Source organism: Carassius carassius, chromosome 47, assembly GCF_963082965.1.
Source record: "Carassius carassius chromosome 47, fCarCar2.1, whole genome shotgun sequence".
NCBI lineage: Eukaryota > Metazoa > Chordata > Actinopteri > Cypriniformes > Cyprinidae > Carassius > Carassius carassius.
Window position 1 is genome coordinate 11,480,449 of NC_081801.1, and position 12,809 is coordinate 11,493,257.

Genomic DNA, 12,809 nt, shown 5'->3' on the forward strand with positions numbered 1-12,809 from the left:
CCAGAGACGAAATCAAGGGCAATGTGTGACCAAGGACGGGAAGGGATAGGGAGAGGATGCAGTAGACCATCAGGAGGGCGATTGACAGGCTTACTTTGGGCACATTTGGGGCAGGCCAACACAAACTGTCTAACATCTGCGGCCATAGTAGGCCACCAAAAACGCTGTCGGATGGCAGACAACGTTCTCCGAATACCTGGATGGCAGACTAACCTGGATGAGTGACCCCACTCAAGGACCTCAGAGCGCAGCGCAGCCGGCACCAGCAACCTGCCCGCCGGACACTCTCCCGGCACCTGCACCCCTCGACCGGCCTCCTCAACTCGCTGCTCGATACCCCACGAAAGAGCCCCGACCACCACCCCCTCAGGAAGGATGGCCTCGGCCGCAAACTCCCCCCCCCGGAGCACCGAACAGGCGAGAGAGGGCATCAGGCTTGGTGTTCTTTGATCCCGGCCAGTACGAGAGGGTGAAATTGAATCTGGCAAAGAAGAGTGCCCAGCGGGCCTGATGCGAGCTCAGCCTCTTGGCCGAACGGATGTATTCTAGGTTCTTGTGATCCGTCCAGACCAAGAAGGGCTGCGCTGACCCCTCCAACCAATGACGCCACTCACCCAAGGCCAATCGTACCGCCAGCAGCTCTCTGTTGCCGATGTCATAGTTACGTTCTGCAGGGCTGAGACGACGAGAGAAGAATGCACAAGGATGAACCTTCCCATCATGGAGGGAATGCTGAGATAGAACTGCGCCAACCCCAACGTCAGAAGCATCAACCTCGACAATGAACTGGGCCTCCGGATCTGGAACCATCAGAATAGGTGCAGAGACAAAACGGGACTTTAAAATGTCAAAGGCTACCTGCGCCTCCCGGTTCCACCTGAAAGACACCTTAGTGGAGGTTAAGGCTGTCAGCGGTGCAGCGATCTGACCAAAATTCCGGATGTAACGCCGGTAGAAGTTGGCAAAACCCAGGAAACGCTGCAGAGCCTTCCGGGAGTCAGGGACCGGCCACTGGGCAACAGCTTCAATCTTAGCGGGATTAGGCTTGATCCCCTCCGTAGAAATAATTTGGCCAAGGAGCGTAACAGACTCAGCGTGGAATTCGCACTTCTCCGCCTTGACAAACAACTGGTTCTCTAGTAATCGCTGGAGAACCCGTCTGACATGCTGGGTGTGTAATTGGAGAGAAGAAGAAAAAATCAAAATATCATCCAAATACACAAAGACAAATTGATTAATCATGTCACCCAACACGCTGTTGACGAGTCCCTGGAAAACGGCTGGAGCATTGGTCAGACCAAACGGAAGAACCAAGTACTCGTAGTGTCCCGAAGGGTTGTTAAATGCCGTCTTCCACTCATCCCCCTCCCGAATGCGCACCAAGTGGTAGGCGTTGCGCAGGTCTAACTTGGTGAAGACCCGAGCTCCCTGTAATAATTCAAAAGCAGAAGACATTAAAGGTTGGGGGTACCTGTTCTTGATAGTAATGTCATTCAAACCTCTGTAATCAATACAAGGGCGCAGGGAGCCGTCCTTCTTCTGAACAAAGAAAAACCCTGCACCAGCGGGAGAGGAGGAATGGCGGATGAGCCCAGCCTGAAGTGACTCACGTATGTACTTGTCCATGGCCTCTCTCTCTGGACCTGAAAGGGAATATAAACGACCCTTAGGCGGAGAAGAGCCCGGGAGGAGATCAATGGCACAGTCGTAGGGGCGATGCGGAGGTAGCGAGGTGGCCCGGGCCCTACAGAAGACCGCCCGAAGATCATGGTACTCCGCCGGAACACCAGTCAGGTCAGAGGGATCCTCCTGAGGAACACAAGACACAGAGACAGGACAAAAAGCAGCACCCAAACATGACACGTGACAAGACTGACTCCAGGCTAAAACAGAATTATAGACCCAATCAATGTGGGGATTGTGCTTGTGCAACCATGGGTGTCCCAGAACTAAAGGAGCCTTAGGGGAATCAATAATAAACAGTTCAATCCGCTCATGATGACTGCCAGCAATATGGAGGTCTATCTTGGGAGTGACGTGGGTGATGGTGGTAAGGGGACGGCCAGCTAATGACCATGCTGAAACGGGGCTAGCCAAAGGAACAAGCGGGATCTTCCAACGTTGAGCAGAGGCAGCATCAAGGAAGTTCCCCTCAGCCCCTGAGTCCACAAGGGCGAGTCCAGTGTGTGAATGACTCTGGAAGGAGAGTTGGAACGGCAGCTGAGTGCGTGTTGCAGGAGAGCTTGAGCTGAGAACCGTGCCCACCAGGACGCTCCGCCTCACTGGTGGACCCTGGCCCTTTAATGGGCACTGAAGGGCGAAGTGGCCTCCCTTGCCGCAGTATAGACACGCCCCCGACAACAGACGCTCCTGCTTCTGCCGTGGTGTAAGCCGTAGACGACCCAACTGCATGGGCTCCTCCTCCGAGGGCTGTCGGCTGGCTAAACTGGCTGAAGAGAACTCTAGGTGGCGCCACGGGGCGGGTGTTTGCCGTTGTTTGCGGCGCCGGCTGAGACGACCCTCAATGCTGAGCGCAAGACTAATGAGCCTATCCAATTCCCGCGGGAGCTCTATGGCCGCGAGTTCATCCGAAATGGCGAAATCCAACCCCTCAAGAAAACGAGCGCGCAGCGCGCTCTCATTCCAGCCGCAGCTAAAGTCTGGAACTGGATAGCATAGTCAGTCACGGAGCTCCTCCCCTGAGACAGTCGTGATAACTGGGCCGCCGCCTCGTCACCCTGAGCAGAGCGATCAAACAATTTCGCCATCTCTTGACTGAAAACCGCGAAAGTGGCACAACAGGGAGCCCGCGATCTCCAAACGGCGATACCCCATTCGCGGGCACGGCCCGAGAGGAGTGTAAGGACGTAAGCCACCTTGGTCTCTTCATTAGCGTAATGCCGGGGCTGCAGAGAAAACACCAGCGAGCATTGGGAGAGAAACGCTTGACAGGCGTTAGGATCGCCATCGTAGACCGGCGGATTGTTGGCATGGGGTTCGGACTCGTGTGACATACCGGTGTGAGGAACGGGACCCCGGCTCGTTGCCTCTTGCTGAAGATCGTCCACCCGTGTGAGGAGTTCGGAGACTCGGGCACTGAGAACTTCCACATCCAGCGCGGTGGTGTTGAGCTGAGTGGCATGCTGCCCGATCAACACTCCCTGTTGAGCGAGAGCCGCGCGAAGCGGACCACATCCCGATGAATCCATAATATGGTCAGACTGTTCTGTCAGGAGAAAGCAGGCTGGATTCAGGTGCGGGTAAACTCAAGGCTTTATTCACAAAGCGGAGACAGAGAAGAAAGAGTCACGCTCCACAGGTTTCACTCGCAGTGACAGGATGAACAGCAGATGAGTCACGTTTCACAGGATTCACTCGTAGTGACAGGATGAACAGCAGATGAGTCACGTTTCACAGGATTCACTCGTAGTGACAGGATGAACAGCTGAAGCTACTAGGAGCTCTGGGCTTGTAAGAACTAGAGCAGAGAAATAAGCCAAACACACTGGAGCCTGAGGACAAGACACGACAGGGTGAGTACAAAGAACTGCTAGATGATCGGAGCTATTGGAACGAATAACAACAGTCTGACAATAGACAGAGAAACACAGGGAATAATAAAGGGGAAAAAATTAGAAGGACATAGAGAACAGGTGGCGAGCAATTATGGTTAACAACGGGGAACAAGGGAGGCGGGGAAAACACAAACAGGCAGACGTGGTGAGCTGTCACCATCCCAACACACACACCCACACCAAAAAGACAGGTGATTAGCCCCGAGACCCGACACCTGGCCACAAACTGGTATCTGGCAGATATCATTCCTGCTTGTGTTTCCTTAGAGAACTAACTCTGGACGAGCCTCCTCAGACGTGCTGGACTGGGGTGTGCGGTTACCCTCAGCTGGTCACCCAGGTGCATGTGTTAAGTGCCGAAGGCCTGCAGGGCCAAGATGCCAATGGAGGTATGTCTACTATTTCCATATACAGTACATAACAGATATATAGCAGTGTGTGTTCAAATGAACAAAAAACAAAAGCTGAAGACCAATGCTATTAATCTACATTGATAGATGCTGAATTTATGATTTCTCTTTTTAAAAATGATCTTGCATTGTTGATTTCTCCCCTTAAATCCTGAAATCAGTGCTCTCTAATCTGCAGACATATACATTTTTGAAGAATAGTTCACCCAAAAATGCAGGTTTTCTGTCATCTTTGACTGCGGTAAATGATTTTTGGATGAATTATTCCTGTAAGCTATTACATATTCAGACGCATATGCTGCTTAATAAATCTAGAGCTTTTACATATAGAAATCTCTTTTGACCGTACAGAGCTACACTGCTTGATCTCCCACAAGACACGGTCTGACTTCTGCATAGGAGGTACTGACTTTTAGCAGCCACTAGCATCTAAATGTATCTCCCTCCCCTTATAGAAATATGAGCATGTGAGAAGATTAATCTGAATTCTGAAATGTGTCAAAATCTGCCACACTGTCTCTTGTTTATTTGTAGCACTTAATAGTAAAAGTCATGCAAAACAAATATATATATATATACATATATATATATATATTTTTTTTTTTTAATACATGTTTTTGGTGTGACTAGCATTACTTTGTGCTCCGGTGTCTCTCTGCAAGTGTCAAATGCACTTCAGTACTCTGGTTCTACATATGCATTAATGTTTTTAGTGACACCTTCTTAGCCATATAAATATAATAAAGTTTAAATATCACAAGAAAATAAAACATGCAAAGATAGTCCTCAGAAACCAAGATCCACAACACTTCCAAAGTTGTGACAGTGAGTCTCTAATGACAAGTTGAGTGAGTGAGTGAGTGAGTGAGTGAGAGAGTGAGTGAGTGAGTGAGTGAGTGAGTGAGTGAGTGAGTGAGTGAGAGTGAGTGAGAGTGAGTAAGTGAGTGAGTGAGTGAGTGAGTGAGTGAGTGAGTGTGAGAGTGAGTGAGTGAGTGAGTGAGTGAGTGAGTGAGTGAGTGAGAGTGGTGAGTGAGTGAGTGTGAGTGAGTGAGTGAGTGAGTGAGTGAGTGAGTGAGTGAGTGTGAGTGAGTGAGTGAGTGAGTGTGAGTGAGTGTGAGTGAGTGAGTGAGTGAGTGAGTGAGTGAGTGAGAGTGAGAGTGAGAGTGAGAGTGGTGAGTGAGAGTGAGTGAGTGAGTGTGAGTGAGTGAGTGAGTGTGAGTGAGTGAGTGAGTGAGTGAGTGAGTGAGTGTGAGTGAGTGTGAGTGAGTGTGAGTGAGTGAGTGAGTGAGAGTGTGAGTGAGTGAGTGAGTGAGTGAGAGTGTGAGTGAGTGAGTGAGTGAGTGAGAGTGTGAGTGAGTGAGTGAGTGAGTGAGAGTGAGAGTGAGAGTGAGTGAGTGAGTGAGTGAGAGTGGTGAGTGAGTGTGAGTGAGTGAGTGAGTGAGTGAGTGAGAGTGAGTGTGAGTGAGTGAGTGAGTGAGAGTGAGTGAGTGAGTGAGTGAGTGAGTGAGTGAGTGTGAGTGAGTGAGAGTGAGTGAGTGAGTGAGTGAGTGAGTGAGTGAGTGAGTGAGTAAGTGAGTGAGTGAGTGAGTGAGTGAGTGAGTGAGTGAGTGAGTGAGTGAGTGCATTATGGAGGTTGGTGACTAAAAGTGGGTTTTTCCTTTTTTTGTAGCAGTTAATAAAGATGTTGGTTTGATCAGAATTCAGATTGTTTGGTTGTTCAGAGAAAACTGGTGTTTTCTCCTCTTGAGTTGTTACCTAGCTAGTGGTAAACACAGTGATGATGTAAATGTGCTATAATTATAGTAAAACTGGGAATAAATTTCATTTCTAAATATGTTATGTTATTTTAAATTGTAATAACATTTGCAATATTACTGCTTTTATTGTGTTTTGATCAAATAAATGCAGCCTTGGTGAGCATAAGAATAAGAAAATAACAGTCTTATGATTTGCTATTTTGCTTGTCAAATAGAAATATCTTGTTAAAAGTTGTTCAAAAATATTTTTGATAACAAAAGTTCTTGATAACAAACTTATTAAGATAATTATTTGACAGTATGTCTTTGGTATAGGCAGTAGGTTAATGCATTGAATCCTGTCATATAAAGCGCCTAGCTGACATGTCTTTTTTCTTTAGCCTCTGACCCATATGTGATCATCACCTGTGAGGGGGAGAAAGTTCGCTCTCCTGTGCACAAAGACACACGCTGCCCTCATTTTGACATTAAGGGAATATTCTACCGCAAAAAGCCAAAGGAAGGCATTCACATCGAGGTGAGTTGGAAGTATTTAATCACATCTATTCCTTCCTCAGTACTTTTCACCAGCTGCTACAGATATCCTGGCTCTGTACACTGATCTGTTCCTCTCACCTTATTTCTGCTTTTCTTCTCTTTTTCTCCTGCTCAACCCTTCTGATTGTTCCATGACGATCTCAGATCTACAATAAGAATGTGATTGTTGACACCTTCCTGGGTCAGGTGATCCTCTTTAGTGACCCTGACGACCGCCAAGAGCAGCACACGGTCTATCTTAAAGACAAGGGTAGTCACCAAGACAACAACCTTCCAGGCACACTGACTGTACGTGTGATCACCTGCACCACTTTAACCAACATCTGATCAGAAGCTAAACGCAGCCTCATGCATCCAGCCACTTCACTCTCTCTGCTTGGGTTCTTTGTTCGCCTACAAGGCCTTTAGCCCTCATCATTTTTTTTCAGTAAACGGTTAGTTGACCCTAAAAAAGTTCTGTCACAATTTACTCACCCTCATGTCATTCCAAACCTTTTGCTGTTATTTTTTCAGTGGAGCGAAAAGGGAGAAGTATAATGAATCTTAATGACCGCATCCATAAAGATCTTAAAGGGATAGCTCAATCAAAACTGAAAATTCTGTCATCATTTACTCACCCTAAAGTTGTTCCGAACCTTTATGAGGTACTTTTATCTGTTTAAATCAAAAGAAGATATTTTGAAGAATTTTCATAACCAAACAGTTTGGTTACCAACATTTTGATTCATGAACAAACCGTTCAACTTTTGATCTTTTTAGTGAACGGTTCGATCTGATTCACAGTTCTTAAGTTCTAACTGAATGGCCACTGTTCCATGATTCATTAGTCACTAGTCACATGATGGGCCACGTCTCGTCTGCCAGATCACTGAATGTAGCCCAGCCCTGGGAAATGATTCAAATATGATTTTCCCCTTATCTCTCTTTCCATCCCTTCTCCTCCACACACTCATCAAATATTCAGTCAGTGTCAACATGTGTGCCCGTTCACACAGTTTCTCTCAAGATGCACAGTGACATGGCGGTCCATCTGATTACAGAGACCTTGATCTTTAGCAAGACCTAGTCAGCTCTCATTTAGCTGAAAGATTCCAGTGACCGGTGGGCCGCAGCAGGCTCTTCTTTGGATTCTCCAGGTCACGTCGCTTAGCAACAGGAGTCTGGGAAAGAACCTACTGGAGCATGAAGTCTCTGAAGTGGACCCTTAGCCAAAAGCCCACCTGGACTATCCACCAGGCCGTTCTTTGCCTGAAAACACGGATGGGCATTATTAAAATGCCAGGTGGTTTGATAAGCATTTAACCTTTTTGTACGTGTGTGTATTTTTAGGTGACCAGATAGTCCTGATTTAATTAATCCTATATCCCGACAAAGTTATATTCAAGATAAAAATGTTCCTAATAATTTGTATTAGCTTTAGTTTGACACCTATAAACAGTGTTTAAGAACGTCATCGCTATGATTTTTCTATCATTAGAAACCAGCCGTTTCATAACAAGAGATATTTTTGAAGTCAGCTTATGTTGAAGTCAGCTTATTTTGACCAGTGTTATTGTAGGATTATTTTTGTACTATTTTGTTTTTTATTAATATTTTCAAGTAGCCTTTAGCCTCGGTTTCATTTTAAAATTCCGTTTTAGTCATTTTGTTATTAGCTTTTTAATTTTTTGATTATTTTAATATAAGTTCTAGTTTTAATTTTTTTAGTGCTTCAATTTTAAAATGTTTTGTTTCATTTATTACCAAGGCAACATTTCTCATTTCCTCTCAGGTTCCTTAGTTTTAAGTCTGATATTTTTACAGTTTATTTTCTTTCAGCTTTCAAACCAAAAAAAAAAGAGATTTAAAAGTAATTTAAAAGATACAATAACAACACTGCTTCGATCCACTAATAGAAGTTGTTGCATTGTCCTTACAATACAGAGAAGTGCTAACATGCACATTAATTAGAAGTACACGCTAGTATTTTATCGGCTGCCACTTCCCACATCATCTTAAAACAATAAATCGAGAAATCTTAAGATAAAAAACTTTTGCTTTTAGTTACAAAAGAATTATCGTTTAGGTTTGATTCATTGTAAACCAAAAGATCAGATGTATCCAAGCCTTTTTATATAGTGTTTCTTAAATTTTAATTTGTTCTTAGACTGTTTTGAATTAAAACAAGCATCAAATCTGGCCAAAATGTGCTTATACTCTATGTAAGCATGTATCCCGATTTGGTTTTTGTGTCTGGTCACCCTGGTGTATGAGTGTTTGTGATCCAATAGCCTTCAAACATAACCTAAGGACCATTAAAAGGTAATGCATGTTTAAAGCAAAGGGAAATCAGTGCTAGCGGTGCTCAAAGGATGGAGAGCAGGCCTTTGGACCCTCAAATATCTTTACCTCTAAGGATCGCGAGACTGTAAAACAAGGATTTGTCTGTGTCTTAATGACTTTCTAGTCAGACTCCTGCCAAACAGCAAGGGCCATTGTTTGAGATACGCAAGAACTGCCTCATGATTGCATTAACAGATGTTCTGTACTTAAGAGAAGGTCCCTCCTTTTGTCTCACAACTCCACTTGACAATGAAGAACTGCACCTTAACTACAGACCCGTGGTGACGATCATCACCAGCTTTGTGTCCTTTCCAATGGCTAGTTGTGCTGTTCCACCAGAGACTGCTACCGAACCCTTTGTGCACTACAATGACTTTGTGTATGTTTTCAGTCGCTATAAGTGAATTCTAGAAAACAGAAATAAGTCCACATCACACAACCTTTATCATGGTTGGATATGTTTCAGCATCCTCTCATGTATTTTTATTTGAATGTCAGCTACACTACTGTGATTTCTGCAGTGTGTTGTGCTGAAGATTTGAGGATTTATTCCCTCATGAGTCATGTTTGCTAATTTTAGTTATCTTAATTATCTTTTTTTGTATTGTCTTTGAAGTATTCTTTTTGTTACCTTGTGTAAAGTTTCTTTATTTTTTCCATGGTGAAACAGATGTGAAGGTCAAATGGTACACAAGTTACCATGAGCCTGTTTGCCATTTTTAATATTGTGTGTCAAAAAAATGTAGCATAAGAATCTCAAATATTAGCTTATAATGACTAATGTTTATAAAATTTGTAATGTTTGTAAAGTTGAGCCGCTGATCCAAATGAATACTGATGCTCAAACTTAGAGGAACAGGAAAAGAAGTGAGAAGAAGAGAAACACAAAGAGACCAAACGTTGTTATATACCAGGTTCGAACAATACAGTGCCAATCAGAGAATGACAAGACCACTCTCAAACCCTGTGGATTAGCCTTTGGCAAAATGTGGTTCATCGGAGACAAACTGATTTTATTCAGGCATGAATGAAGCTTTTTCTTTAGCTCTGTTACATTTCAGTTTTTATACAAGCAGATTGAATCCACAACAATAGCCCAGTCATTATTTTGCATCATCTGTACCTCCACAGGCCAGATTATGACGTGTAAACAGGGGATTTGGCAAAACAAAATTTCTTGTCTGTGGATGGATTTTACTTATCTCCATTTTGACCTCTGTGACTGATTTAGATCATAGAAAGCAATTTGTACTGAGCTGAGAGATGTTATATTGATCATATAAATTCAAACAGCTAAATTTTTACGGAAAATTCAAATGTCTAAGGCAACAACTTTTCAATATATTTATTTCTCTGAAGCCTTACAATCCCACCAGCAACATTGGCTTAACCAATCGGATGAGTGTGGGGCGGAGCTATCTATTTATCTGACCAATAGCAGATGAAGGCATTGTTGAGGAATTTGTGCACGTTTGTTAGGTAATGTGTGCAGAAATTACACACCTTATACTGCTTAATCTAACTAAACAAACGAATAAATAGCCTTAGATCTCTTTAGCTGTTAAAGACAACAAAGCTTTCATTATTAATTTTGCTTTGTTTTATCCAAAGCATAAATGTATATTTGCTGGGGGGGGGGGTTTGTTTGTTTTTGAAGAGAATGCTGTGAAAGATGCCAGTGTGCCAGTACAGTTGGAGCCAGATGTTTTTTATTTAATTAATTTTTTTCCTGTCAATTTTGTCAAATAACATAAGTAACCAATGCCTTATAATGCCTTTTAATGACAAACTTGTTCTGGTGTGAGGTGTTTTGTTATTTATTTTGATTGTTCACGTTTTCTTTAATTATTACTGACACAAGTTTAATTTTCTTTGGCCCTGGCCATACGACAGAACAATGATGTTTAAATGGTTAGAAGGTCCTGGTTCACTCAAATTGCAGTGCATGCTTCAGATCTTGATCTTGATCTTGATGCGGTTTCCTTGTGCAAGTGTAATTTGACATTGCATGTGGGTTTGTGTTTTTTTACAAACAGGTTTTATACACAGTATGATTTTATACAGTAACTTACACACTGTTTGCACAGCTAATGCAATGTATTTATGAAGGAAACATAAACATATTTGCAGAGATTGCCCAGTTTCACTCTCTTGCATAATTTATTTATAATCTCAACATGTATTATGTCTGTAGAGAACTTTAACTGCTTGTAATCACAAGTTGAATTCAATTGCTCTGAATCATTGGCATTGTTTGAACTCACGTGTCACTGTTGGCCGTTATTTGCTCTCTGTGATGTTACTGGCTCTTTGGCCTTGACTGCTGCATGAACTTTGGCTGAGTGAACCTCTTTTCTTCAAAACACACCGTCACAAACGCTGGCATGCCATGTTGGACTTTCTCTAGGCATCTTGATAGAGTACAGCCTTAATAACCAGCGAATTCTATCGCTCTTTGTCATTGTTTTGACATGGGTCAGACGTCCAGAGAATGAGCTTGTGATACTCTTGTATTTTTTTTGCTGATGTTCAACTTGAAACTAACGTATATACACATAAACAGAAATATACAAACTATCTTGCATGGTATCATTCTATGAAACACAGCTGATATTATCTTTCTAACAGGAATCTTTTATCAGCATTTTATACTCCTTTGTTTACTATTTTATACATAGCCATGAATCTTGTGTTAAAGAATTAAACTTTACTGATTGTAGGGTTTCTGTATCTTATTTCTGTTTAAATGTGTTTTATTTTGCGTGCAAGTCTCTCCTGGGTTTCACTGTGGTTATTTGATATACTTATTTGAAGTACTTTTTTTTTCTTTTGTATTTTGTCAACTTGTGGCATGACTTTGAAATAAAAGATTAAAAATGCACATTGGGATGTTTGATATGAAAGAGTTTTTTCTCTCTCTCACCTCACTGATCTGCTATTCCAATTTTATTTTAGTAATTTATTGATTGATTTATTTTTTCTTAAGAGTTTCTTTTTTTTCTCACCTCACCGATGCTCCACTTTTCAAGTTAACTTGGTCAAATAACATGTTTTATTTTATTGTATTTTCCCTAACTCTATTTAATTATTTTAACTTTTTATTTGTTTTGATTTTTGTTTTGACATTGCAACATGAAGGTGAGTGAGTAAATAAATTTCAATTAATGTTTTGAGTCAGAGAAATCTATCATGTGAAGTATGAAAAGAAGTGATAGATTAATTCTAAATTAATTCAAAGTTCAAACTGAACCTCCTAACTTTACTTAAGATCCTTTAACATGTTTCTTTGATTAGAAAAACGGTCAGGAAAAATCAATACGATACTTTAATATTTAAATATGTTTTTCAAACTATTAAAAGAGCCTTGACTGTATTATTTTGATCACTTTGTTTGGTTATTTATGGATGTTGTATACTTTGGATTCAAGCCATTTCCATTTAAACTTAACATTCATTGAATCAGGCACACCCAGCATCCATATTTAGATACAAAAGCTTGACCTTTTCATGTACAGTTTTCAGAGGAGCTTGAGGCAAGAGAGAGTAACAGGAAACTAGAAACCATGTACTTCAGATGAAGTGACCAGCAGACCTTTGTATCAAGCCCTTCCCTCCCCCACAGTGACCACCCGCTGCTAACCCCGCCTCCCTCTAAGCTGGATCAGGAGTGCCATTGAAGGACATGCTGAATGCTTTCCTGCAGCATTACCCAGCATCCCACAGCAACAGGTAGCCCACAGTAGGACATACATAAGAGGACAACTGAGTGACTGCGGAGGACTATATCCTCTGATATAATTTATAGCTGTCAATCACCTGCAGATCAGCTCTTGAACCTGGACGAGTGGACATAACAGCTAGAGACAGAAGGACGGAGAGATAGAGGTGTAGGGGACAGAAGAAGAAGGCAGAGCAGAACGCAAGACAAACACTTGAGTCACTGTGAAGTGAGTAAGTGTTCATACTCATGGCTTAGCCGTCCAGCACCTCATGCTCTTTTAAGGCTTTACGGAAAGCTACTTACTGCTGACTGTTTTCTGCTCTGCTGCGCTCTGTACCAGGCCTCAGGAGGAACCATTTATGCCTTCCCACAGTTAGCTGAGAGTGAGTGCTATTTTACTGTCAGTAGATATTACAGACATGATTTTAAGGTTATGAAATTCCTTAACATAAAGACAAATTCCAGTAAAAAATATTTTAACATGTTT

At 42.5% G+C, this 12,809-nt stretch overlaps 1 protein-coding gene across 3 annotated transcripts in view; it reads left to right on the forward strand.

Moving 5' to 3' along the window:
* Nucleotides 1-6,907, forward strand: part of LOC132130841 (calpain-5-like) — a 56,504-nt gene extending 49,597 nt beyond the window's left edge. Inside the window, exons 11-14 of one of the 3 annotated variants that reach the window (XM_059542668.1) lie at nucleotides 3,843-3,964; nucleotides 4,337-4,387; nucleotides 6,123-6,259; nucleotides 6,424-6,907. In XM_059542668.1, coding sequence (XP_059398651.1) covers nucleotides 3,843-3,964; nucleotides 4,337-4,387; nucleotides 6,123-6,259; nucleotides 6,424-6,606 — 493 coding nt within the window. In that variant the 3' untranslated portion in view covers nucleotides 6,607-6,907. Of the gene's footprint in view, nucleotides 1-3,842; nucleotides 3,965-4,336; nucleotides 4,552-6,122; nucleotides 6,260-6,423 lie in introns of those variants that run through there. The other 2 variants (XM_059542669.1, XM_059542670.1) reach the window with 2 other exon arrangements.
* Nucleotides 6,908-12,809: the final 5,902 nt, after the last annotated feature.